We start from the raw sequence: 26,363 nt of genomic DNA on the forward strand, positions 1-26,363 counted from the left end.
AGGCCGGAGGCCGCTCGCCCTCCCCTGGCGGCCTGGCCACTTGGGCTTCCTCCCTGCACAGGGAGGCCCAGCCCAGCGCAGCTGCCCCACCAGACCTGGGGTTAGAGCAGCTCGGCCCCAGCTCTGACATGGGTCCCTGCACCCACCATGAACCTGCCCCCGTCTTCCCCCAGGGATGGACGTGCCCGCAGCCCCCTTAGCCCGTCAGCGCTAACGACCCTGGCGCTACGATTCAGTCCTGCCCCCCGCCCTGCAGCACCATGCCAGACCCCAGCTACCCCGCACCTGACCAGCACCCGCAAAGGGAAAAGAAAACTGCAGACACCCCCAGCTTGCTACCCAGAGAGGCCCCTGCCCCCCCCACGGGGCCCATTCATCACAGTATCCCCAAATGGCCCACCTTAATTATGCACATTGTAGGGAGAATGATCACTTTGGATGAGCTATTACCAGCAGGATAGTGAGTTTGTGTGTGTGGTTTTTGGGAGGGGGGTGAGAGAACCTGGATTTGTGCAGGAAATGGCCCAACTTTATTATCATGCACATTGTGTAAAGACTTGTCACTTTGGATGGGCTATCACCAGCAGGAGAGTGAATTTGTGGGGGGGGGTGGAGGGTGAGAAAACCTGGATTTGTGCTGGAAATGGCCCACCTGATGATCACTTTAGATAAGCTATTACCAGCAGGACAGTGGGGTGGGAGGAGGTATTGTTTCATGGTCTCTGTGTGTATATAATGTCTTCTGCAGTTTCCACGATATGCATCCGATGAAGTGAGCTGTAGCTCACGAAAGCTCATGCTCAAATAAATTGGTTAGTCTCTAAGGTGCCACAAGTCCTCCTTTTCTTTTTTCAGTACCCCCAAAGCCAGCCCTGGGGGACGGGGAGGGGGGCTGGGCCTTTGGGCTCATTGCACAGCAGGGCTGGCCCAGGCCAGGCCACCTTCCACCCCAAGGCCCCGCCGAAGGCTGCCACTCAGCCTGGCCCGGCAGCAGGGCCCAGCACCGGGACCTGGCCCCCAGCCCCGGGCAGGGCTGTGTCGGAGCAGGAGCGACCCCAGGGAGTCGCTGCCCTAACGGGGCTGCCCTGTGACCCCCAGGCCAAGGCCCACAGGGAACACACACCGGCTGCCCTCAGAGGGCCCTGCTTGACCCACACCCCAGGGGGCTGCTCTCGGGAGCCAGGCCTGGGGCAACCCAGAGTGGCAGAGACCAAAGCCTCAGGCGAAGCAGGCAGCTGCCCTGTCCCTGCGGCTGGTGCCTCCCAGACACGCTGCCCCCTTCCCTGGCCCAGGTCAGTGCATCGGCCCCTCCCTTCCCGAAACAGTGTGGCCACATGGGCAGTCTCTATACTGTGTATTGGCCCTTGCACTCTGGGCTGGAAGCCTCACGTGCTGCTCTCGCAGGGAGAGAAACTCCCTGGGAAGGACGAAATCTCTAGGTTGGGGGGCCGAGTTCTGGGGGGAGGGGTGGGGCATCTGCCAAGCAGGGAGTACCAGCCCGAGGTGCCTGCAGAGCCCCGGGACTCCCCTCCCAGGGGAGGAGTAAAGCACCAGCTGGGAGGGCACCAGCACCCAACCCGCCTTTGGTCGTCCCGGGAGCCAGCAGAAACTGGGGCTGTTCTGATTACGGAGCCGCTGTACAGGGCTGGGATGTCAGAGGGGCTGCAGGTCGGGAGTGAGGGGCACCGGCAGAGCGGGGTTGGGGGGAGCCCGGGGCTGGGTTGTCAGAGGTGCTGCAGGTCGGGAGTGAGGGGCACCGGCAGAGCGGGGTTGGGGGGAGCCCGGGGCTGGGTTGTCAGAGGGGCTGCAGGTCGGGAGTGAGGGGCACCGGCAGAGCGGGGTTGGGGGGAGCCCGGGGCTGGGTTGTCAGAGGGGCTGCAGGTCGGGAGTGAGGGGCACCGGCGGACATTTTCTGTTAAAGGGACAGACACCGCAGAACACAACCCCCCCCCCAGCTCTGGCAGCCCCCTCCCTGTGCCAACGCTTGCAGCCCGGGGCAGCGCGACGCAGACCTGACCCAAGCGCCGGCTGCACAGACGCCTCGTTGATTTCATTAGGCTGCATCGTCCCTTTACCGATGCAGAGCACGGGGCCAGGCATCCCCAGCTGGCGGCATGGCCCCCGCAGGCCCGACCCAGCCCACAGGGGGCCCAACGGGGGCTGCACAGACCCCAGGAATACTCCAAACCAGAGCCCAGCAGCACACAACCAGGGTAAGGCGGGACGTGAAAACAGGAGGTGAAGCCCGGGGCCACCCCAGCTGGGGGCTGGCGCCCTCCTCTGCTCTCGGTAACCGGCTGGTGGTGACGCCGACGGGCCCCGGGGCCGCTGCTCGGGCACCCCCCACACCTGCCATTAGCAGCTTCAGAATCCGTTTGCATCCCCTGGTTTCCGTTCCCCCCTCGCTGCCAGATTGCTCTGGAGAGCCAGCCCGGCGCCAGGGACAGCAGCCTCCGCTCCGCCCGGCGTCCGCCCGCGAGATGGGGCCCGTCACGCCAGGAGCCAGAGCTGGGTCCTGTGGGGCTGCAGGTGGGGAAGAGGACTCTGCTAACGAGGGAGCCGGCCCCACTGGGAAACAAGCTGAACACAAGAGGGGCCCCCAACCAGCCAGAGGAGGGGTCACGGCTCTTGGTCACTGCCAAGCTGCACCGGACTCAGCCACGGAGACAGCATGAGCAGCGTCTTGGGCGCCAGGCACCGGCTCCCGGCTCCTACCGGGCCAGAACTAACCAGCCGCCACCGGGCCCTTGCGCCCTCCCCAAGACAAACACTCGCTGTTGGCCCAGCCAGAGCTGCTTTACTTATGGGGCTGGGCACCAGGGCCCCACAGCACCTCCCGCCTGGCAGAGACCCTGCCCCTTGCCGAGGCTCCAGCCTGGGATGCTGCAGAGCCTGGGGGGCAGAGGCCACGGTGTTTAAAGACATCATGAAGCGGGCAGAGCACCCAGGGCCAGCAGCAAAGGACCCCAGCCAGCACCAGCTGGACCGCGAGGTCCTAGCCGGGGGCAGGAGGTGCAGGACTAGGGGAGCCTGCCTACCATTCTGGGGGCACCTAGCGGCCCCTGCCAGGATCAGGGCCCCGTTGGACCGGGCGCTGCAGCCCCACCCCCAACCCAAGGCAGGGAGTCTGGACTAGGCTGGGCAATAGGCCGCGTGGGGCGGGGGCAGACTGGCCAGCACAGGTCCTGTCCACAGGGTGCCAGGAGGGCTCCCAGTGGGACATCGGTTCAGGGCTTCCCGGCATGTCCTGCCCAGGGATTCCCTGTGCCCAGGGGACGTGTGTGGGAGATGGGAGCTGGCACAGATCACACTGCGCCCGACACCCACCGGGCTCACTGGCACCTTGCACCCAGCCGTGGGCAGAAACCCAGGCCAGGAGCAGGTTCCAAAGGCGACTGACAGGCAGAGATATCCCTGGGACCGGCCCGCTCCCCCCACTCCGGCAGCCCGGAGTGATCTCGGGGGGACGAGTCAGGTCGGGGAGGTACAGAACGCGGCATCACTATGGTTACTGTGCCTGGGCTGACATCTCTGCTGGTGCCATCCACCGGCCCCCTGGCCAGAGCCAGGCACAGCCATGGGACACCGAGACAAACCCCTGGGAGACCTCCCTGCTCCCATGGGGCGAGTGGCGAGCTGGGGCGGGGGGCTGGCTCCCTCCACAGCTCAGGGAAGGGCCAGGCAGCATTTGGGGGGTTCCCCACTCTCATCCTGGCTCCAGTTTGTGGGGGGCCGGCTGGCAATCAGAGGGTGCTTCCCCTTCTCCCTGGGCAGGCCCCATGCTCCAACCCCCTCCCAGCCGCCCTGCACCCGCTGCTCCTGAGCAGAGCACCCAGAGGAGCCCAGAGCGTGGGCGGGGGGAGAACGGGTCCCATGGAGAGCAGAGACCAGCCCGCCCGTCACAGCATCTCAAGCAGCCTGGAAGGGGCTCTCAGCACAGGGGCGAAGCTCCGAGCCCCCTCCAAGGCAGGGAGCTCTGTGCCCCTCCCGCACCCGCCCGCCCGGGGTGGTGGCTGTGTTCCCAGCAGGATCGGATGCACACATGGGGTCACGGCCCAGCCTCCACCCAGTCCGAGAGGCACCGCCCCGCTCGCCCCACACCCCGCACAGCCCTACCCTGGCCCAGAACAGAAAACAGGAAATCTACCCGGAAAGGAACAGCTGGGCGGGGAGCTGCTTTGATCAAACGGCTGCTGGGGCCTCCATGCCAGATGTGACCCCGCAGGCCTGTCCTCTCCTGCCAGAGAGAACCAGGCCTACAGTCCATGCGACTGGACAGAGACCTGACTGCAGGGGGGTCATGTCAGGCCGACACCCCCCACAATGCCTGGGTGCCCCCCAGTACAGTCAGCAGGGAACCCCTGCTCTAGCTGGGGCACAATCTGTGGGTGGGGTGTGACGAAGTGGGACTTTCTTAATGTTTCCTCTGAATAGTGTGGGGGTGCCTCAGTTTCCCCTAGGCAGTTCTTAAGTATCTAGGTGGTGGGATAAGGGTGTATGATTGTTGCAGAGCCCTAGAGGGCAGGTCTGTGCAGGGGTCTGGACACAGAGAATGGCCGACACCCTGTTTCCTGGCCACTGATGGCCTGGGCCCTTCCCCCTGCAAGGTGAGAGCTAAAGGGTTGGAGAACAAAGGAATCAGGTGACCTCCTGGCCCGGGAAAGGGACAAAGCCCAGAGAAGGAGGGGCTGGAGGGAGTTTCAGTTTGGGGCTGGCTGGGACATGGGGTGAAGGGCAGACGGGGTTGTCTGGCTCACTGCCCCCCAAAATGGACCCAGCTGAGGGGTCCGGTTCTCTGCACCTACAAGCTCTGTTTTAGACCATGTTCCTGTCATCTAATAAACCTCTGTTTTACTGTCTGGCTGAGAGTCACGTCTGACTGCGGAGTTGTGGGGCAGGACCCTCTGGCTTCCCCAGGACCCCGCCTGGGCGGACTCGCTGGGGGAAGCGCACGGAGGGGCAGAGGAGGCTGAATGCTCCGAGGTCAGACCCAGGAAGGGGGAAGCCGGGTGAGCTGTGTGTCCTGCAGACAGGCTGCTCCCAGAGAGGAGACTTCCCCAGAGTCCTGCCTGGCTTCGTGGGGAGCAGTCCCAGAGCATCGCCCGGGGACGCCGTGACATGAGGTGATGGGTTTCAGGGTAGCCAGATTAACGCCGGCCTGACTCGGCCTCCCCACGCCAAACCCCCCCCCCCCCGGCACATTCAGCGGCCCGCTCCGCCCCAGCACCTCCAAGTGCTTTGCAGACGGCACAGAGACTCGCTTCCCGGTACAGGATGGAGCTAACCGCACGCTGCCTGACTCCGGCCCAGCGCGGCCGCTCCTGCCGGCGGTTTCATGAGCCTTGCTCGAGGAGAGGAAGAGGAAGCCCCACATCAGGGCAGCTGTGAGCGATGCACAGCCCAGCCCCTGGGAAGCTCTGGGAGGCGGTTCAAGGAATCCAGGGCTCCAGCTGAGATGAGAAGGGGCCAGGTCTGGACGCTGCAGCTGTCGATGCTGCAGAGGAAAGAGAATCCCCGGCAGCCAGTAGCAGTATGGGGCGTGTGGCCCCATGCACCACTGGGGCACAGGCCGCCCAGCGTGGCTCTTACCGCGTGCGCCGGGGGCAGTGAATGCAGCACCCCCGATAGGCACCACAGGAGCACAGGGCGAGTGACACGTCCAGTCACACCTGCCAGGCCACGCACAAGACAGAGACTTTCGCAGGAGGGCAAGGACAGAGCCTCCAGTTCCAGAAGCCGACACCACTCACCCCGGGACCAAGCTCAGCCACTTACACGGGCCAGAACAACCTGGGACGTCCCCTCCAGGCCAGGCCCCTTCCAAAACACCAGCTCCCCACTCTCTCTGGCACTATGCCGGGCTTTCTCCGTGCCTGATGCCGTACCTGCCACGGCTCCATGGCCAGGGACCTCTCGCACATCGGGCCCCAGCCGGGTTCGCTGGTTTAGCCTCCGAGGCCCCGTGAGCCAACTTGGCACCAAGCTCTGTGTAACTTGCATAGGAATCTTGTGGGACATTCCCTTAAGCAGCTGATCTGGCGGCTCCCCCACCTCCCTTCCCCATCCCGTTCACACCCCGTTGGGTTCGGCTGCTGGTAACCGTGAGAGACAGAGGAACTGAAAGCAGCTGAGGTTAAGCCATGGACGGCTCGGGGCAGGTCTGGATCAGCAGCACAGGGCTCAGGCCGTGCTGCTGGGGAGATACACGGGTAGACAAGAGGCTCCTTCATCACTTGAGCCCCGGGCTCACGGCAAGAGGTGCCCCCCCGCCATCCCACGGCGCCATCCCACTTACAAGATCCCAGCCTCGGGGGTAACATTCTAACACTAACAGCCACCGCAGCAGGGCCCCCACGGCTACAGTAACCGAACGCTCTGCCTCCTCCTGGGCCGGACCCCCGCCCCACTGCCCGTCTGCCAACCCTCAGCAGCTGGCCCCAGAACCGCCCCGGAAGCTCGGCTAATATGGTCCCAGAGGAGGCGAGGCAAGCAGACAGGCGGGGCCCTCACCCACGGGCAGAACTGGGAGCAGAAACCAGGTGTCCAAGCGCCGTCCAGTGCCCTACCCACTGCACCACGCTGCCCTGGCCCACTGGGTGCTGGAGAGACGCCAAGACCCTATGCTGAGTTCAGCTCCAGGGCAGCGGGGGCCGTGGCATGTTACTCAAAAGCTCCAGCCAGGAGCCCCTCATCCTCCCACGGCCACGGGAAGCCCAGGCGGGCAGCGCCCCCCCACTCCAGGCGGCTGGGCTCAGCCGGGGCTTTTCTAGAGGAGCTTGTTCCCTGCCAAGAAAAGACAAAGCGACACACACGCTCCCCAGCAGCACCAGCTGCTGCCCGCAGCGAGGGGCTGGCACATGCCCAGCCTGTGAGATACCCGCCCCCACAGCCCCTGGGGAGGGGCAGTCAGGTCTAGGGGGGTTCCTGCCCCGGGGGCACTCGAGCACTGTAGAGGTTTACTGCTGCCCCGCGAGGCCTGTGCTGGGCGCTGGCCCAAGGCGAACCTGACAGGCCTGGTCCGAGTGCTCGGCCTTTCTTCCAACCAGCTGCCCACCCCTCCCAGAATTGCCCTTCCCACGCTGACAGCCAGCCCCTCCTCCAGAGCAAGCAGCGGCGAGCCATGTCACATAGCGACCGGACTCCTCCTTACCCCATCCCGCCATCCAGAGGAGAGCACACTTGGGATCAGGGCAGAGACAAACCCAGCATGGAACTAACCCATGGAACTCACAGCTGCAGGAGATCGTCAAGGCAAGGGGACTGGGGTGCCCAGTCACTCAGTGGGACTCAGAGAAGGGATTCAATTCAGAGATGTCTACGTGAAGGCCAGAGGGGACAGTTATGATCCTCAGCATGTCCTTCGGGGCACAGACAGCAATTCCTGCCTCTTGTCCGTAAGACCCTCACGTAGATTGAGCCAGCTCCTGCAGCGTGGCTAGCTCCCATGAGACACGGCCAGTCTCTGCACGCCCAGCCGCAGAGACCATCGCTGGCTGCAGACAGGGCCCCACCCCATAGCGATATGCCTCCCATTGCCTCTGTGGCCCAAGGGCCTCTCCAGGGGAGACTCTCGGGCCACCAGTAAGATACTCTGTGGGCATTTCTGCTCTCCAAAGTCTTTGGCTGCAGGCTAACAGAGGTGCGGGCCCCTGGCAGGTTTACCCTGATGTCAACGGTGGAATCTCTGATCTGAGGACGTCAGTGATTCAGCCAGAGGTGAGGGGTCTATTGCAGGAGGGGTGGGCAGCGTTCTGGGGCCTGCGACAGGCAGGAGGTCAGACGAGATGCTCACGGGGGTCCCGTCTGGCCTTAAAGTCCATGAGATGGACCATGGGCCAGCAGAACCCTGCTACGTCTCCCAGACCCAGGGAAATCCGCTCAGCAAGCACCCGGTAGGGTGGAAAATGAGGGCAGAGCTGTGAAGGGTTCTGGCTGCGGTCGTGTTGCGGGCACAGTGTTCGGGGAGCGGCTCCCGGGCCATTTCACGTGCCCGCCTTCCCACCCCCGTCCCCAGGGGCCCCGGGAACACAATGAGGCTGCGCAGAGAACGGGGAACAGTGGGGCTGTAATTGCCCTGCACGCACGTTACGAGGATCGCGAACGCTCCCTTTGCCAAGGCAACGCGGTGCTCGACAAGGAGCCGTGGGCAGGGGCCGGCAGCCCACACGCCCAGTATTAATAACGCAGCGGCAACTTGGTCTCAAAATAGGCCGTGAGAAGAGAGGAGGCGGGCTCTGCACAAAGGCGACCTATTGCACGGCCAGCCATGGTGACGCACACACCACTGGGGGACAGATTTAGAAATCCATGTGTGACTCTCCTCCACCCCCCGGCCCCGGGACCGTCCTCGACGGGGGCACCGTCAGACCCTCCCTCGACCTCCCCGCCAGAGAAGAGCGAGGACCGAGCGGTCAGGCAGGGAGCCACGCAAAAGTTCCTCCTTCCGGCAGGAAGCACCAACCCCCCAAGGAAAAGGGGGCAAAGCCCCCAGAACTCAGAAGCAACGTCCCCTCCCCACGCACAGCCCGGAACTTCACTCTGGACAGAGCCTCCGAACCCAGCCCTGCTGCCTCGGGACGCCAGGCGATGGGGGGCTGCCAGGGGGCCTGTGCATGGCAAGCCGGGGGGCGTCACCGAGACAGGCCCTGTCCCAAGGAGCTTACAACCCCGCAGCCAAACCCGGCAATGGTGCTGTGCACCTGCCCGAACTCTGACCCCAGAGCCTCACAAGCCAGCCCAGGGCCTGAACCCAACGGGGTCAGCCCTTGCCAGGCCTCGCTGCCAACCCAAGCAGGCTCCCGGCTGCCCTGGGCCCTGGCGCTGCCCGTCTCCCCCGGGGCAAACGAGACAAACCTCCAGGGACACCCAGGGCAGGGACCGCTGGGAGGGGCATGCACCGTGCAAGGCCCCCTCCCCCGCTCACAGGCATGTGAGGTCAACCCAGAGCCAATCCGCATTGACACCCCATGGGGCCCAGCGCCTTTTGGACAGACGCCGATGGGGGGGCCCCTGGGCCCCGCCCCCAGCCTTTCCATGAGCAACTGCGAAGCCCCCCACAGCTCAGCATCACCTAGAGACCAGGCTGCAAGACCCCCCAGCCCCTATCCACTGAACCTGGTACCGGCCCCCCACCAGGGGAAGCCCCTCGTGGGTGGGAACAAGTCAACAGCCCCTCCGAACCAGGCCACCCTACCCCCCACAGCTCTCCCAGGCCCCCTTGCCCCACCTGCCCTCCCCACCAACCAGCTCCCCACTCACTTTCCGCCCCAGTCAGCCCCAGTGGTAGAGCCATTTATGAAGGGGTGGGGGTGGGGGCTGGGGCTGGGGCAGGATCACCCCAGGCTGGTGGGGGGAGGGGGATCAGTTAGCTCAGGGGGGTTCACCCCAGGGAATGGGGGGGGGAATCCCAGAGGGAAACAGGAGCTGGGGCAGGGGTACTCTGGATAGGGGGGTCTCCAGAGGAAGGGGGGGTCCCAGGTACAGGGGGTCCCATCCAGGCAGGGGGGATACAGGATGGGGGGGGGCAGGCAGGGTGCGAGATAGTGGACAGGTGAGCAGGGGAGATGTGGGGGGGAGGGGCGTGATGAGGGTCCCGTCGGGGGGCGGGGAAAGGAAGTGTCCCGGCCAGGGGGAGGTGGGTGATGGGGGCCCCAAGGTCCCAGGCAGATGGCGGGTATGTAGGTCCAGGGTCCGGGGGTTGGGAGGGGATGCGGGTCCCGGCGGGACGAGGAGGGATGCGGGGGTGGGGGGTGCGGGTCCCAACCGGGGAGGGGGGCGGGGATGCGGGTCCCAACCGGGGGGCGGGCGGGGAGGGGAGAGGGAGCGGGGATGCGGGTCCCGGCGGGGCGAGGAGAGATGCGGGTCCCCACAGGGGGGTGCGGGGGGCCCGGGAGGGGTGCGGGGGGGGAGGGAGCGGGGATGCGGGTCCCGGCGGGGCGAGGAGGGATGCGGGGGGGGACGAGGAGAGATGGGGGGCGGGGATGCGGGTCCCCACCGGAGGGTGCGGGGGCCCGGGAGGGAGCGGGGATGCGGGTCCCGGCGGGGCGAGGAGGGATGCGGGGGGGCGGGGATGCGGGTCCCCACCAAGAGGTGCGGGGGGCCCGGGAGGGGTGCGGGGGGGGGAGAGGGGATGCGGGTCCCGGGATGCGGGGGGGGGATGCGGGTCCCCACCAAGGGGTGCGGGGGGCCCGGGAGGGGTGCGGGGGGGGGAGAGGGGATGCGGGTCCCGGGATGCGGGGGGGGGATGCGGGTCCCCACCAAGGGGTGCGGGGGGCCCGGGAGGGGTGCGGGGGGGGGAGAGGGGATGCGGGTCCCGGGATGCGGGGGGGGATGCGGGTCCCCACCGGGCGGTGCGGGGGGCCCGGGAGGGGTGCGGGGGGGCCGCGGTCCCGGTCTCACCTTCATGATGCTGGCGCGGGGCGCGGCGGGCACCGGGCTCCGCTCCGCCGAGTTCTCGCGGCTGCTGCCGGAGCCGGAGCCCGAGCCCGAGCCCGGGCTCCCCCCGCCCCGGGGCCCGTCCGCCATCCCCGGCTCGGGGCTCCGCGGCGGGGCCGCTCCCCAGGCTCCGCCGCCCCGAGCGCCCCGCAGCCCCGCGCGGCTCTGCCGGGAGACGGGGCGGGGCGGGGGGCGGGCCCCAGGCGAGCCCGGCCCCGAGCTCCGAGCCTGACCCCCGGCCGCCCTGGGGCGAGGGGTGCGAGCCTGGCCCGCCGCCGGCCTCTGCACCCCAGACCCCCCCCACCCCATCTACACCCCCTCCTCTGCACCCCCACCCCAGACCCCCCACCCCATCTACACCCCCTTCTCTGCACCCCCCAGACACCCCCACCCCATCTACACCCCCTTCTCTGCACCCCCACCCCAGACACCCCCACCCCATCTACACCCCCCTCCTCTGCACACCCACCCCAGACAGCCCCACCCCATCTACACCCACTTCTCTGCACCCCCACCCCAGACACCCCCACCTCATCTACACCCACTTCTCTGCACCCCCACCCCAGACACCCCCACCCCATCTACACCCCCTTCTCTGCACCCCCCAGACACCCCGCAGCCCATTTACACCCCCCTTCTCTGCACCCCCCTCCCCATCTACACCCCCCTCCTCTGCACCCCCATACCCTGACCCACCTCACCCCCACCCACCCTCTGCACCTCCAAACACCCCCATCCAATCTGCCCATCCCACACAGCCTCGCCCTCTGCACCCCCACCCCAACCACCCTCCACCCCAAACACCCCTGCCCTCTGCACCCCAAACTACCCCATCAGTTAACTCCCAACCCATCTACCCACTCCACACACCCACCTCTTTACACCCCAAACACCCCACCCCCACCCCATCTACACATCCCCACTTTCTGCATTCCCCACACCCAGACTCCCCACACACACTACCCAACTACCCACCCCAAACACCCCCACCACATCTGCACCCCCCACCCCCACAGCCCCCACCCCAGTACAGCCCCCACCCCTCACCAGCACAAACTGCTATCTCCCCGAATCCAGATACCCACGAACACAACCCTATCACCCCCCCCAAAACACCCTCCCTACACACAGCACTCACCCCAGCCCCCCAATCTACCCCCAGCAGGATCCCCCGCTCCTCACCTCATCTGCCCCCTGAGCCTCCCACCTCAGACCCCCACTGGACCTTCCCCCAACTCCCTGCCAGAACCCCCCCACCACACCCCCACAGAGTCAGTCGGGGGGCTTGGGAGCACGTGACTTCCCTCTCTAAATAGGGATCATGGATCCTACTGCCCCTGCCCTACCTAGTTCACAAACCTCGGTGTGGGCCTTGTTTTATACAGATTGTGAGCTCTGTGGGACTGCACCACACCCAGCCCCAGGGGGCCCTGAGCTCAGTCAGCTCTGTGGGGCATCGGCCCGATGGGGGCCCTGAGCGCTTAGGAAGGGCCAGACTGGGTCAGAGGGAGGGTTCATCTAGCCAGTGTCCGGTCCGCCGACCGCAGCCAGTGTCTGGTGCCCCAGAGGGAGAGAACAGAACAGGGAATCGCCCAGGGATCCATCCCCTGTCGCCCATTCCCGGCTCCTGGCAAACAGAGACTAGGGACACCCTCCCTGCCCAGCCTGGCTGAGAGCCATTGATGGACCGATCCTCCATGAGCTTATCTAGTTCTTCTGACTCCCTTGGGCTCTGTGCAGCCCCTGGCACGATGGGGCCCTGATCTCAGCTGGGATCTCCAGGGGCCACCATAAAACAAATAACCCTACTCACTAAGGTTTACAAAACAACCAAGGGTAATTTCAGGCCAGCAGGACGAGGTGTTCCTAGCAGCAGCAGCTAATCACCCCCTGTGAGCTTGGAGCCACCCCAGCCCTGGGTCCACTGCAATCCCCGATTCTCCACTGATTCCACGGCTGCAGACTCCAGGGAGGCCTAATGAGACCGTAAGCTCCTTGCAAACCCCCACTGTGCTTGGCAGCCCCACGACAGGAGCCCCTGGCCAGCTCGGCAGAGCTAACGAGCTGGATTTCGCAGCACGCCGAGGTGCTCCAAGGGGAGGAAATGAATTCATCCACTGGAATAGGCCCTTGTGAGGGACGGACCCCCTGCGGGACATGAGGGGCTCCCTACAGAGCAAACGAGGAGGCCCCAAATTGCAGGCAGGAAAGGTCCCTGACCCCGTGTGTGCAAGGCCCCGGGCAGACAGACGTTCCCATTTGATAGCAGGTGGATAACCCGAATCCAGGCACCCGCAGGTGGCAGCTAGGAAAAGAAAATAAAGCAAGCAGCATGCAGGCTCCAGCTTAGAGAACGCAGGGGTGGGCCCCAGGGACAGCACTGCTGCGGGATGCTCGGCACCGGCGCAGGGCATCGGGACAAGAATGGGATGGGGAACAGCTCAGTGAGGGTCCGGGAAGGCTGCGTTCACGTGCGTGTGCCCATGTGTACGTGTGTATATATATCCCCGTCCCGGGCTCGCCACGGCTGCCCCCACAGCAGGAAACATTAGGAAACACTCCAGCGGAGGCAGGGCCCCGCAGCTCCCTCCTGGGCTCCCGCCGGCTGCACCAAGGACCATGCAGAATTCCTGCAAGCCAAGCCAGGGCTGAAGTCACTCGAGTCGCTCCCACATCAGCCAGCAGGGTCCGTGATACGGTGCAGACAGCGCCTGTCCCTGCAGAATTAAGCTCAACCTGCCCTGGACCAGCGAATGCTTTCGAGGGGGCGAGGCGTACTCTGACCGTGGCAAAGCATCGCTCAGGTACTGCAGGAGGGAGGCTGGGGTGTGCGCTGCCGAGGCCTGTGGCCCCTAACACAGCCCAGGGGGTGTTGCAGAAGGTGGATTTGAACAGAGCCTGCAGGAGGGAACAGGCCGGTTAACTCACTGGCTGATGGCTGGGGTTAGACATGCTGCAGCTGCTCCCCCCCCCCCCCCCCAAGCTTGTTCTCTGTGCACAGCAGGCCCTGACAGGGTGCTGTGACGAGCCTTCCTCCAGCTGCCCCCCAGAATCCAGCCAGGGGGCTTTTCACTTGCAGAGGAGACGCTGGCGTGGCCAGGCATGCCAGCTCTGAGCAGAGCTCCAGGCCCTCCCCTCTCCCTGCCCCAGCCCCCAAAGGACATTTTTTCTCCACTTGCAACCAGAATTTTGCTCCCGCAGCATGGACAGGGCAGGGGGGAAAGGCTGGACAAGGCCTTTTGCCAGCGTATTGTCTATGGCTGATGAGCAATTTCAGTAGCAAGCTGGGGGCTGCTTTTTGCATCTTCCTAAGGCAAGACCTCCTGCCAGGGGCTCGGCTTGCCCCTACCCCAGGCCCAGCTGTCCGCCCAGCAGGCTTCCTGTGCATCACAGCCCACTTGACCTCCAAATAACACCGTCACTAGCTGCTGGGAAGAGCCAGCTCCTGTGCCTGGATCTCTCAGGCAGCCGGACGGTCCCAGGGCCCCCACAACAGATGCCGAATTGGTGAAATATTCACGGGGTGGGCTGCCTCCATAACGAACACAAGGCAAACACCATGGGGAACTCTTTAATCAAGCCAAGAGTCAGCCTTCCAGCTAGAAATCTCTTCATGGGGATTAAAGCCCCAATCACAGCGCAAGGCCCGGGGGTTATGTTCAGAGATAATCCATCTTTATTTTGCTTTTTGAAACATTAAAAGCAACCCCCCCCCACCCCCGCTCATTGTTTCATAAACCGGAGGGCACGTGCCGCAGTGCAGCTTATGGGCTGCCAGCGATCTCGGCCTCCTGAGCTCCTGCCTCACAGGACCGCATGAGCGAAGGACTTGCTTTTTGTGAGCAGATCTGGAGCTCCGTGAGCCAGGCCGCTGGCACAACGTAGGACACCACAGCTAGGAGCTTCGAGCCAGGGGCCAGGTTAGTAAGCACCAGGTACGACATCCATACCTGCCCTGCAGGCCCGGCTCAGCTCCACAGAGCAGTATGATTTGGTTCCCAGGCCTGCAAACCAAGGGCCTCTCGGTGCTTTGTGGGCCCTAGGATCCATGGATAGTTCCCCCAAGACGATCAGAGATTGCCCCATGTCTTTGCCCTCCCTTCTGCAGCCACCACCTTCCACCCCAGAGGTGGCTGCATTTCAGGGGTGCTACAGAGGCAGAGCCTGGGGCAAAAGGCACAAGCAGAAAGCCTGGTGATAAATTTGTCAGGAACAATCACAGTAACGAAGCCAAGGGAGAGGAGAGATTCCAGCCGAGGGGGCAGCTCCCTCTGCAACCAGCCCTCGCCCTCGCCCTCGCGCTGCCAAGGAGGAGGTGACAGGCGCAAGCTCCGTGGCCAGAGGAAGTAGGGTGCAATGGTCGGAGCACGAGCCAGGGTTCGATTCCTGGCTCTCCCCCAGACGCCCCGGGCTTCTCTGAGCCGCAGCCCCCAAGCTCTGCCGTAGGGAGACCAGCCCAGCCCTGCCTCGCTGCCAGGGGCGCAGACTGCGGGGATGGGGCAGGTGCTGCCCTTTAGCCATCGACCCTCATCTCACCAGCCGCCTCCTCCTCTTCAAACCCCTGCCCCGGACAACCCCCCTTCCCTGCCTGGGGGCACGGGGCCGCCAGCCCTGGGTCTCCCCTTCCCTGCCCGTCTCCAAGCAGCCAGCACCTGCCCCGAGCTACCGACCTGGGAAGCGAACGTGACGCTGGCGCCATCTGGTGGGTAAACCGCTCCCTGGCAGGGCCACACCTGGAGCATCGCCAGCAGGTCAGGCCCCAAACCCGCAGGGAGCTGGCAGGCCTCGCAGGGGGGCAGGGGCAGGCAACTTCTCCACTCTGCCCCGCTGCTCCCCTCAGCATGCTCCGTGATGGGGAGGCCACGTAGGGTGCAGCGCCCCAACCGGGCACCCCTTCCTGCAATAGCACCGTGAAAGGCTATGGGGCAGAGGTCATGGCCCCCGCCCCGCCCCACCCATCCCTCCCAGGCGAGCTCTGCGGGCAGCATCTGCCAGGCCGGGAGCCGCCCCCACCCTGGCCACGGGACCTCCCCAGCCTCCTGCCCCACAGCCCCGGTTCCCTACACAAGGGACCCTCCCTGCCCCCTGCAAGCAGCAGCAGACGCAGAGCCTGAGCGAGGCCAAGCTGGGCCCGTGGCACCGCAGGGCTGGCTGGCCTCACGAGACGACTCTGCTCTGGATGAAGTGCAGCGGGCGCCTCTCCCTCAGGACCCTGGCCATGGGGCCCGGGGGGCTCGCAGCATCCCGCAGCTCCCTGAAGGCCCCGGCCGCCACCAGGTGCAGCCGCACCGGCCCAATGCTGCCCTTGAGGCGGAAGGTTTTGTAGACAGGAAAATCCTCCTGGAGACACTGATCCAGCTGCAGGGAGAGGGAGAGGGGTGGGAGCTCGCCCTGGGCCACAAGCAGGCTGGTTCCGGCTCCGGGAGCCAAGGGTCATCAGACCCTCTACCTCACCCGTGCACCAAAGCTCCTTCTACCCCAAAGGTCGCCAGCCTGGACCAGCTGGGCCCGGCAAGCCTCTGCCCACAGTGGCCGGTCCCAGCTGCAGCAGGGGAAGGTGCCAGGTGCCCTACAGTGCCGGGACAACCGGCCCCGAGCGCTGTCAGCAGCAGGGGCTGTCCCCCATCCCTGTTTGCATCTGGAAGGTCTCGTTACCCCTGGCAACATCCAGGCCCCTTTGGAATCCTGCTCTGCTCCCAGCCTTAGTCAGACCTTGTGGCGAGGAGTTCCACTGGTAGAGCATCTGGCTCTTCTGCTGCACCAAGTGCCCCCCTGTGCCGTGAGGGTGACGGGGCCCCTCTCGGCCCCAGACATTGCTGTGTGCTTCTCTTCACCTGTGCAATCCCACCCCCACCCCCCGGGGAGCGCACAAGGGGCCGAGGCCCTGTCCTTGGGCTCAGCAGCGCAGCTGGGGCGGCTCCCACAGGCCAGGGCTGAGCTGCACCAGAGAGTGCTGCCACCTAGTTGCCAAATCCAGCCACAGACGCGCAGACCTCCCCAGGGGAAAACCCCAGGCCAGGCCGGGGCACCCCTGCTGCTCTGGTGGGGCCAGAGCCCCATGCTGGGAGCAGCCCCAAGCAGGCAGGATCGTTCCCTCCTGCAGGCTGGAGAGGGAAGGTCCATCCCCACCAAAGCCTCCTTCCAGCTCCAGGCCCCTGGACTGGGGCAAGCAGGAGCAGGAAGACCCCCACCTGCCCATGGGACCAGCTGCCTCTACCCCATGCTGCCATTTTCCCAAGGCACTCACCTTATAGCGCTGTGCTTCCGACAGATCACGCACGCCCCGCAGCTCCACGAACACCTGGTAATGGGGGGCACAGGCCCCGGAGGAGGCACCTGGGGGGCAGCATGGACCCACGTTAACCCACCCAGTTGGAAGAGCAGGAGAGACATCCCATGCCGGGAGCTGAGGGACAGGGGTGGAAAACCCCCATGGGGGGGCAGGGACCCAGGCCACCCCAGGCTAGCTGGCCGGCTCTCGGCAGCAGTACCTCGCTGCAGATGGGCGCAGAGCCGCTCCCAGGAGGTGCCATCCTGTCGTCAAGCTGCTCAGGGGCTGCCCTGGCACAGCTGCCCCCCCGTCTCAGTGCCGGGATCTGGATCACCTGGCCACTCCATGACACCAAGGCTAGTGCCAGCCACAGCCCTGGGTGGCTCGGCCCCCTCCTGTCCAGCCGTCTCACCAACCCCTGGAACCAGGCCCAGCACCAGGACACAGCTGGGCCCGGGACCCAGGCTGACCAGGCTGGGGGCACGATGTGACGAAGTGGGCCTGTTCTTAATGTTTCCTCTGAATACTGTGGGGATGCCTCCGTTTCCCCTATGCAGTTCTTAAGTCTCTAGGTGGTGGGATAAGGGGGTGTAATTGTTGAAGAGCAAAGGGCCAGGGTACATAAATGGCCGACACTCTGTCTCCTGGCAACTGATGGCCTGGGCCCTTCCCCCTGCAAGGTGAGAGCTGAAGGGTTGGAGAACAAAGGAACCAGGTGACCTCCTGGCCCGGGAAAGTGACAAAGCCCAGAGGAGGGGGGGCTGGAGAGAATTTCAGTTTGGGGCTGGCTGGAGTCATGGAGTGAAGGGCAGACGGGGTTATCTGGCTCACTGCCCCCCAAAATGGACCCAGCTGAGGAGTCCTGTTCTCTGTACCTACAAGCTCTGTGTTAGACCATGTTCCTGTCGTCTAATAAACCTCTGTTTTACTGGGTGGCTGAGAGTCAGGTCTGACTGCGGAGTTGTGGGGCAGGACCCTCTGGCTTCCCCAGGAGCCCGCCTGGGCGGACTCCGCTGTGGGAAGCGCACGGAGGGGCAAAGGATGCTGAATGCTCCGAGGTCAGACCCAGGAAGGTGGAAGCCGGGTGAGCTGTGTGTCCTGCAGACAGGCTGCTCACAGAGAGGAGACTTCCCCAGAGTCCTGCCTGGCGTCGTAGGGAGCAGTTCCAGAGCATCGCCCGGGGACTCCATGACACACGGCCAGCCAGGCCTGAGCACAGACAGGGTCAGGCAAACCCAGGGGTGCTGAAAGGGGCAGCAGCGCAGAGCATAGCCAGTGGGGCAGATAGGGGCCAGGCTGTCTCAAGCCAGGAGCCCTAGGACACGTACAGGCCCGGCCTTGCCAGCACGGGGCTGGGTACCAGGAGCGGCACTTACCCAGAAGGCTGCTCTCTGCACAGACGTAATCGACCAGCCGGGCTCCCGGCCACATGGCCACGGCACGGCACAGGCTCCGGTAGAAGCGCTCCTCGGGGACACCTTCCCCACGCACGCTCAGGGTCTGGCTCAGCCTGGGGAGCCAAGGGCAGGGGGTGAGCGTGGGAATCGGGTGACTGCACCTCTGCCAGCAGGGGGCAGTGCCATGGCCTCAAACTCTCCAGCCAGAACGGCCCCACCCCCGCCCTCAAAGCACCAGGGAGGGGAGCCCCCAGCCCCCACCCCACTTCATCCTCCCCCCAAACTGCCCTGCAGAGGCAGCTCCCATCTGGTCCCCAGCGTTCCCCAGGCAGCAGCCGAGCGTGTGGGGAGCCGGCACGGGGTGTGTGGGGGTGACTGTCCCCACCTGCGCACGGGCCCCACGATGGGGCACTGGTTGTGGAATTCAGCCACCTTCAGCACCTCCCCGATGCGGCACCTAACGGATAAAGGGGTAGAGAGAACGTGAGCCACGACCGTAGTTCCCGCAACAGGCCCCATTCCATCGCGGCCTCCCATGGACAGCAGCGGGCACATGGCATGGGGCGCACTGGGGTGGGGGGTGTGATGTTATTGACCTAATCTGGGACCGTATAGATCATTGTTGCAACCAAGGTCCTGCCGTGGCACCAAATCTTGTATAAAGGGAGTCAAATGAGGTGTCTCAGACACAGTTATGGTTTCCTGGTTAGGGTTGTGCTGTCTATATGTGGGTATCATTTTTGTAGTTGAAGTTATGAATATTGGCTCTACACTGTCAGACAAGTTGGTGTCCGCTCTGCCTAGCCTGCCTGATGGCCCATTAAGGACCATCAGCTACACAACTGACCCATTGAGAGAAGAAAAGGAGGACTTGTGGCACCTTAGAGACTAACCAGTTTATTTGAGCATAAGGCAGACACGCCTGGGGACTCAGCGAAATATGCAGGGACTTGCCCATGTGACTCCAAACTCCATTTTGCTGTAATTTTCCACAGTAAGAACAAAGAGGGGTTCTTACACCTTGAGGAGACTATAAAAGGCTGATGCCTCATCTCCATCCTGTCTTCAGTCCTGCTTCTTACCTCTGGAGGGACTTTGCTACACTGAAGTTTTGAACCAAGGACTGAAAGACCCAGCTGGGGATGTTCTCCAGAGACTTGATTTGAACCTGCCGTTTATTCTAGTGCTTCTACAAGCCTGAACCAAGAACTTTGCCATCACTGTGTGTCATTGATTCCATTTGACCCATTCTAGCTCTCATCTGTATTTCTTTCCTTTTAGGAATAACCCTTTAGATTTTAGATTCTAAAGGATTGGCAACAGCGTGATTTGTGGGCAAGATCTGATTTGTACATTGACCTGGGTCTGGGGCTTGGGCCTTTGGGATCAAGAAAACCATTTTTCTTTTACTGGGGTATTGATTTTCATAACCATTTGTCCCCATAACAAGTGGCACTGGTGGTGATACTGGGAAACTGGAGTGTCTAAGGAATTGCTTGTGTGACTTGTGGTTAGCCAGTGGGGTGAGATCGAAATCCTCTCTGGCTCGCTGGTTTGGTTTGCCTTAGAGGTGGAAAAACCCCAGCCTTGGGCGGTGACTGCCCTGCTTGAAGCAGTTCGTCCTGAATTGGCACTCTCACTTGGGTCCCGCCAGAACCAGCCTCGTTACAGGGGGCAGATGCTGAGAGGTGGGGGGCACACTGGGGTAGTGGGAGGCACAGGGCGTACAGGACTGGTGGGGCAGGGGGTGTATGGGGCTGGCAGGGCATAGGGGACTGGTGGGGGCGCAGGGCATATGGGGGTGGCAGGAAAGGGGGCACCTGGACAATCCATCCTGGGCCGTCAGCACCAGCTCATACTCCTGGCCCTGCTCAACGTCTGCCAGCAGCACGGTCTCGGGGGGCCCCTCAGCGCCCGGCCCCGCCGGCAGGAACTCGCAGAAAGCCCAGCCTGGGCAGAGCAGGTAGCGGGGGTCGGGCTGCTCCGGCCACAGGTTCACCCCGAGCAGAGCTGTTGGGGGGACACTGTGGGTCAGCAGGGAGAGTACACAGCCCCAGCCCTCCGGCTACCCAGCCCCCGCAGACAGACCCACAGCGGCCCCCTTGTGCAGCATGGAGACACCCTCTCGGCCTGCAGGAGAATGACCGGAACAGCCAGCACTGGCCCCCCATTGCTACGCGGGGCTGGGGCTCACCATGCCCCCCCCCATTGCGCAGACACTGGGCTCTGCTTACGGGGCTCCTGCCTGCACAGGGCGCTGACCTGACCCCGCCTGGCTCGGCCGATGCCCCTTTACCTCCTGCTGCGCCGTAGAAGGGGCAGTAGAAGGGGAGGCCCCGGCACTCCGACTCCCGCAGGGCCTCCCCGTAGAGCTGCTCGCCGCTGGCCTCTGCCACCACCACCACCACCTGGAGCCGCGGCCACAGGCGCTGGGCGACGCCGTCCCAGCCCCTGGTACACTCTGCCCTCAGCTCCGCCGCCCGCGCCGCGTCGGGAGCCAGCAGCCCCTCCAGCCGGCGCCGGGTCCCCTCAGGCAGCTCCAGCCGGGGACTCAGCTTCCCCAAGGCCAGGTCCTGCGCCAGGCCCTCCCAGCTGGCGTGCAGCACGCCCAGGGCATCGTACAGCTCCGAGGCCAGCCCGGCCTCCAGCGCCCGCAGCGCCCGCTCCCGCAGGGCAAACACCAGCTGCACATACAGGGCCGCGGCTCGCGAGGGCACGGTGCCCGCCTCCTCCGGAGTGCAGTACAGGGTGGGCAGCAGCCAGGCTGCGGCAGGCAGGGAGCAGCCCCGGGCCCAGGAGAAGCGGGCCGTGCCCCGCGGGCTCAGGGCCTCCGGGAAGACTCTGCTGAGGACGTCCAGGTACAAGACGGGCCCCTGGGCGGGGAGAGGGGGAGAGAGAGATGGAGACAGAGCCAGGGCAGCCAGATACCAGCCATTGTATCTCCCCCCGCCCCCTCCCGGGTACCAGCCTGCAACACCCCATCCCCTCCCCCCCTTCCCCGGGTACCAGCCTGTGAAATCCAGCCCCCCAGGGGAAAAGCCCAGCCTAGGACACCTCCCTCCCCTGTAGCTTTCTCCCACTCAGCTCTCACTCCCCCCAGCCCCTCGGCTCCCTCTGGCTCAGCTCCAGTTTGGGGCAGCAGGGCCGTGTGGCACATGGGTGGGGGGGCTGAGACACATCCCCCCTCCCGGGCACCCTGAAAAGGGGGGAGCCCTGGTCCGCAGGACCCTGCCCCAGCTGCCCCCACGTACCTGCAGGGGGGAGTCCGCGGTGCAGCAGCTCCGAAGCAGAGCCCAGGGCCCCGTCGGCAGTGCCGGGGGGGCAGGCGCCTCGCCCCCCTGGGAGCCGCGCCGGGCCAGGGGGCGACGCTCCCAGAACACGCCCGGGTCTGCGGGGAGAACACACCGGGGTCAGGCTGAGCCCCCCACGCCCTGCTGGGAGGGGGCGGGCCCCGCCCCCCCGGCCGGGTGCCCACAAGGGGCTGGGGGCCCAGGGACGGGCACCCTCGCCCAGCGCCAGGCCCTGCCCCGGTACCTGGCTCCGCGGCCCCGGCTCGCCCCAGCAGGAGGCGCTCCTGGCTCCGCCGCGCGGCCGCCGACGCCTGCTCCAGGTGCCAGCGCTGGCAGCCCACGGCCCGGCCCAGCACCCGCAGTGCCAGCCAGTGCCGGAGAACGAGCCCCCAGGGCCCCCGCCGGCCCCCCCCGGATCCTGCGCCCCCCGGGCGGCAGCGCCAGGCCCAGAGCAGCAGGGCCAGGGCCACGGCCAGCCCGGCGAGCAGCATCGCGGCGCTGTGGGGAGAGGGGGGATCGTCAGCACAGAGAGACACACGGACCCCCCCAGCCCCCTGGGCCCCCCAACACCTCAATGGCCCCAGGGCCCCCCATCCGGGCCCCCCAATACCTCAATAGCCCCACCTGGGCCCCCAACAACCCCACCTGGCTCCCCAAAACCTCAATGGCCCCAGGGCTCCCCACAACCCCACCTGGCCCCCCACCCGGGCCCCCCACTACCTCAATAGCCCCACCTGGGCCCCCAACAACCCCACCTGGCCCCCCGTGCCCCTCACAACCCCACCTGGCTCCCCAAAACCTCAATAGCCCCAGGGCTCCCCACAACCCCACCTGGCCCCCCACCCGGGCCCCCCACTACCTCAATAGCCCCACCTGGGCCCCCAACAACCCCACCTGGCCCCCCAACAGCCCCACCTGGCCCCCCATGCCCCTCACAACCCCACCTGGCCCCCCACCCGGGCCCCCCAACAGCCCCACCTGGCCCCCCAACGGCCCCTCACAACTCCACCCGGGCCCCCCAACACCTCAATAGCCCCCCCGGCCCCCCCAATATCTCGGGCCCCCCAGTGCCCCCGGCCGGTCCCGCAGCCCCCCTGCCCCGCCGGGAGCCGCGTCTCCTACCGGCCCCCCCGTGTCCCCCCCCCGGACACTCCGCCTCCCGCTGAAGTGACGGAGAATTAAAGGGACGGGAGCGGCCCCAGCTCTTAAAGGGCCAGATGCCCATTGACCCCCCCCCGGGAATGGGGGGTCCCGCCAGGGCAGGGGGCACCCAGGGCTGGGCGGGCCAGGAGTGGGGCGGCACCGGCAGAGCTGGGGGGGGGGAACAGGGCTGTAGGTCGGGAGTGGGGGGGGCACCGGCAGAGCTGGGGGAGGGGGGCCCGGGCCGGGGGTCGGGAGTGGGGGGGCACCGGCAGAGCTGGGGGGGGCCAGGCCGGGGGTGGGGGGGCACCGGCAGAGCTGGGGGAGGGGGGGCCTGGGCCGGGAGTGGGGGGGGGCACCGGCAGAGCTGGGGGAGGGGGGGCCCAGGCAGGGGTCAGGAGTGGGGGGGCACCGGCAGAGCTGGGGGGGGGCACCGAATGCGCTAAGAGCAGCATGCTGGGCCAAGGGCTCCAGGCACCCCCGGGAGCCGGGCTCGGCTAGAGGCAGGAGACGCCACCAAACCTTCCCCCTGGAACTGGCCTTTCTGCCCCAGTGAGCGACTCGCCGCCCCCCTGGCCCCGACGTCCCAAACAGCGAATCCGAGACCCCCAGCAGAGCTTTCACCTCCAAATGGGAGCAGAGCCGGGGCCCCCAGGAGCCCGCCAGGGAGTCAGCAGTTGCTCTCTATTTTAAGGGGCAGGGGGCCAGACACCATGGTGACGGGCAGGAGGCTACAGCTCTGGGCAGAAACCCAACCCCAGCTGCCAGCCGGCAGGTCAATGAGCCCCTCAGCTCTGCTCCTCCCCTGCCTCCATGACACCCCCAGCGTGGAAAAAGCAGCGACAATCCCCGGCTCCAAGGCCCCTTGCCCAGGCAGCAGCTGCCGTCCCCAGCCCAGCAATCCAGGCATTGCCTGCCTGGCCCAGCCCCGGGCTCCCAGCCCCCAGCTCCTGGCGCCAACTGGAGGCCAAGCCCAGCCCGTTCAGTGGAAGGTACACTGCCCCTCCAAGGAGTTTCTTCCTGCCCCTGCCAGCGGGAGGAGGGCTGGCATCCCTGCCCCCCCAGCAGAGCCACGCCGTGCGTTCACGCTCGCCCACTAAAGATCCAGCTCTCTTCCTAGAGCCTGCTCTTGTGGCAGGGAGTCCCGCAGGCCGTTATGCACTGGGTTTGGAGGCTAAGGAACGGCCCAGCAGGAGGTCCCGTCCCCGCTGGGTGGCGTGTGGCCCACAGGACCTGTGGGGGCCAGATGCTGTGGGTCGCAGGGGCCAGGTGCCTGGGGCCTATGGGGGCAGCGCTCAGGGCAGATGAGGCCGGTATTGTGAACACAAAAACACAATTTTGCAGCCCCCGGCAGAGTCGACAATACTTTATTAGTGCCCTGCGCGAGGCAGGAGCAGCCTGCAACACGAAGAGGAGGCAGCTGAAAAAATTCAGTTTCCACATACAAGGTTTTCTGGGGAGGGTTGGGTTTGTTTTGTTTTTAAAGAAAATTATCAAAAAGTTTCACCGGGGCTGGTTTTAAAATCATGTATTTTTTTCCTTTCTACAAGAGTTGTGATCTTTAACCTGGGGGTGTCCCACCTCGCATCAGAGCGTTTCCTGCTTCTCTTTGAAATTTGCTTGTAATTCCAAAAGGCGAGAACTCACCCCCACCTGGCCGGGGCTTGGGCAAGAGAATTTTTCTTTAAAAAGAAAAGACTGGAATTGTTTGTTTTCAGGATGATATTAGCTCTATCTGCTGGAGCCAGCCCAGCGCTCCAGGAGCCCGGGGCAGCCCCAGCCCTTGCCCTGCGGGCGTGCAGCCTGGCAAAGCAGGGGGTTGTGGAGTTACGCACATGAAAGGCCACGTGCAGGATTTGCAGCAATGCCGAGCTAAGCACACACTCACGCCAGCTGCCCCCGCTGCCTGCAGCACTGAACAGGTAAGGGACAGACCATTCGGACCACGCGCCCCAGCCTCCTCCCCACGTGCCCTGCCTACGTCCAGGCCTCGGGGATTTCAGGGACTAGTGCAATGCCCAGGGGCAGACACGCTTTGCACCAGGGCAGCTGGTCCTAGGTTCAAACCAGGACAGACAGCACTGGTGCAAATGGGGTCTGTGCGGGGAGCACCTGGCCCTAGCGCTGCTTTGCCAGAGGCTCACGCGGCCACAGCCCAGGACGCACGGGGGAGCGTCCTTTGCAAAGCCTGCCAGGTGACGAGCACGGTGCCTCTGGGTCTGGGCTCACGGGGCACTGGGCAAGACGTGGCTCAGGGCTGACCCAGCGGCACGGCTCCCCTCACGCAGCTCAGGGCACTCAGCACACAGGAAAGCAGCAGAGGGACGAGAGGGCCTGGCTGGGGCCCCTGCACGCCCATCGCCAGGTTCAGCGCCTGGGGCCAGTCGATGGTCTGGGGGCTGCTGCAAGTCCTCTAGAAAGCGGGGGGAGGAATGTCACAACTCCCCTGTCCTCCTCCACGGAGTCTGACCACTGAACCCAGCTGGCAAATGCAGCATTTCCCTCACAGCAGCTCCTCCCCCGCACGTCTGCACAGGGCGCAGCTCAGCCCTGGGCTCAAACACCTGCTGCCCGGCCCACCGACAGCCCCAGCCCTAGGGGCTCTGTCTGACCCCTCCCCAGGACGTCAGCTAGCTGCTGAGCCCAGAGCTGATGCTCCCACAGAGACACGTGGAATCCAGAGCTTTGTGTTAAAAAAATATTCTGTGCTTTATTTACTCAGCCGTAGAAAAATAATGTCGAAGGGGAGGGAGGGCACCCGGGGCGGGACCGGCAGCCTCTCACCCCAGCCTGAGCCGCGCCGCACCCAGACCCCAGCCGGGAGCCCCGTTCCTCCTGCACACAGAGCAGTCGTGTCCATCTGGAACCCCCTCCTTCCTCTCAGGGTTTATTAAACACCCCCCACCGGTAGGCGTAGGGGAAGGGCAGCGTCCCACTGGCTGAGCGGACACGGGCCAGGCAGGAACTGGGAGGAGAAACGGGCCCTGGAGGGGTGCCTTCCCAGCAAGCCACTCCCAAGGCGCAGATGCTGCTGCCTAGGCTGAGAAGAGTCTTTGCCCCCAGGTGTCTGTGCACACAAACAGGACCCAACGCACACGCACACGCCCCCCGGGACGGGGGAGCTGGTAACAAAAGGAAGGAATTTGAACACAGAACTCCTAGGTGCAACAATTACTGCAAACAAACTCCCAGGCCCGCCCCCCACGCTGAGAGGCCCCTGGGCACAGGGGCAGGGATCCGAGTCCAGTGGGTGCTGAAACACATGGGGCTCCGGGGATCTGCTGCACGGGGAGGAACAGCGCTGCAGAAGCAAGAAGCTGAAGGCAGGCCTCAAAGGAACAGACAGGGAAACCCTATGACAAGCCCACTGCCTTTAGTACACGGGGATAAACACCGAAGAGCCAAGCGCAGCCATGGACACTGCAGCTGGTGCAGAGCAAAGCCCCCGGACGAGCACCCCCCACACAGGGGCCCACGCACAGAGACACCAACACAGGGCTGCTCTCCACGGGGCACGCGCCCCGGATCGTCTCCCAGGGACACGGCTGCCGGGCCGGGGCCGTACCACGGCACAGGGTCACGACTGGCTGTGGGGGATCCACTGAGTGTCCATGGGCCGCCGGAGAAGCTCTTCCACGTGTCGCGCGACGTCCATTGTATCGTCCAGGTCGAACTCGCCCTCGGGATCCAGGACGGAGTCAGGGCTGAGAGAGAGAGACAGGGCGAGCCTGGGGGAGGCATCCCAGAATAGCCATGCTAAGGGGCCGGGAGCAGCATGCTCCAGCTAAACGCCCCCCCCAACACGGGGGAACCCCTCGCCCCCGGAACGCG

The 26,363-nt window shown here is 65.1% G+C and overlaps 2 protein-coding genes across 8 annotated transcripts in view; both read right to left on the minus strand.

Moving 5' to 3' along the window:
- Positions 1–21,898, minus strand: part of LOC140903998 (inactive phospholipase C-like protein 2) — a 39,945-nt gene extending 18,047 nt beyond the window's left edge. The window contains exons 1-7 of one of the 2 annotated variants that reach the window (XM_073326092.2): positions 21,637–21,898; positions 21,354–21,490; positions 20,399–20,975; positions 19,923–20,112; positions 18,488–18,559; positions 18,082–18,215; positions 16,682–16,770 (exon numbers count right to left, since the gene is read on the minus strand). In XM_073326092.2, the coding sequence (XP_073182193.2) occupies positions 16,682–16,770; positions 18,082–18,215; positions 18,488–18,559; positions 19,923–20,112; positions 20,399–20,975; positions 21,354–21,490; positions 21,637–21,883 (1,446 nt within the window). In that variant the 5' untranslated portion in view covers positions 21,884–21,898. Of the gene's footprint in view, positions 1–10,398; positions 10,607–16,681; positions 16,771–18,081; positions 18,216–18,487; positions 18,560–19,922; positions 20,113–20,398; positions 20,976–21,353; positions 21,491–21,636 lie in introns of those variants that run through there. The other variant, XM_073326093.2, reaches the window with a different exon arrangement.
- Positions 21,899–23,883: 1,985 nt separating this feature from the next.
- LOC140904001 (signal transducer and activator of transcription 5B) overlaps positions 23,884–26,363 on the minus strand; it is a 45,482-nt gene continuing 43,002 nt past the window's right edge. For all 6 annotated transcript variants that reach the window (XM_078850750.1, XM_078850749.1, XM_073326113.2 and 3 more), the window contains one exon: positions 23,884–26,236. In XM_078850750.1, the coding sequence (XP_078706876.1) occupies positions 26,110–26,236 (127 nt within the window). In that variant the 3' untranslated portion in view covers positions 23,884–26,109. The remainder of the gene's footprint in view (positions 26,237–26,363) is intronic.

Source organism: Lepidochelys kempii, chromosome 27, assembly GCF_965140285.1.
Source record: "Lepidochelys kempii isolate rLepKem1 chromosome 27, rLepKem1.hap1, whole genome shotgun sequence".
NCBI lineage: Eukaryota > Metazoa > Chordata > Testudines > Cheloniidae > Lepidochelys > Lepidochelys kempii.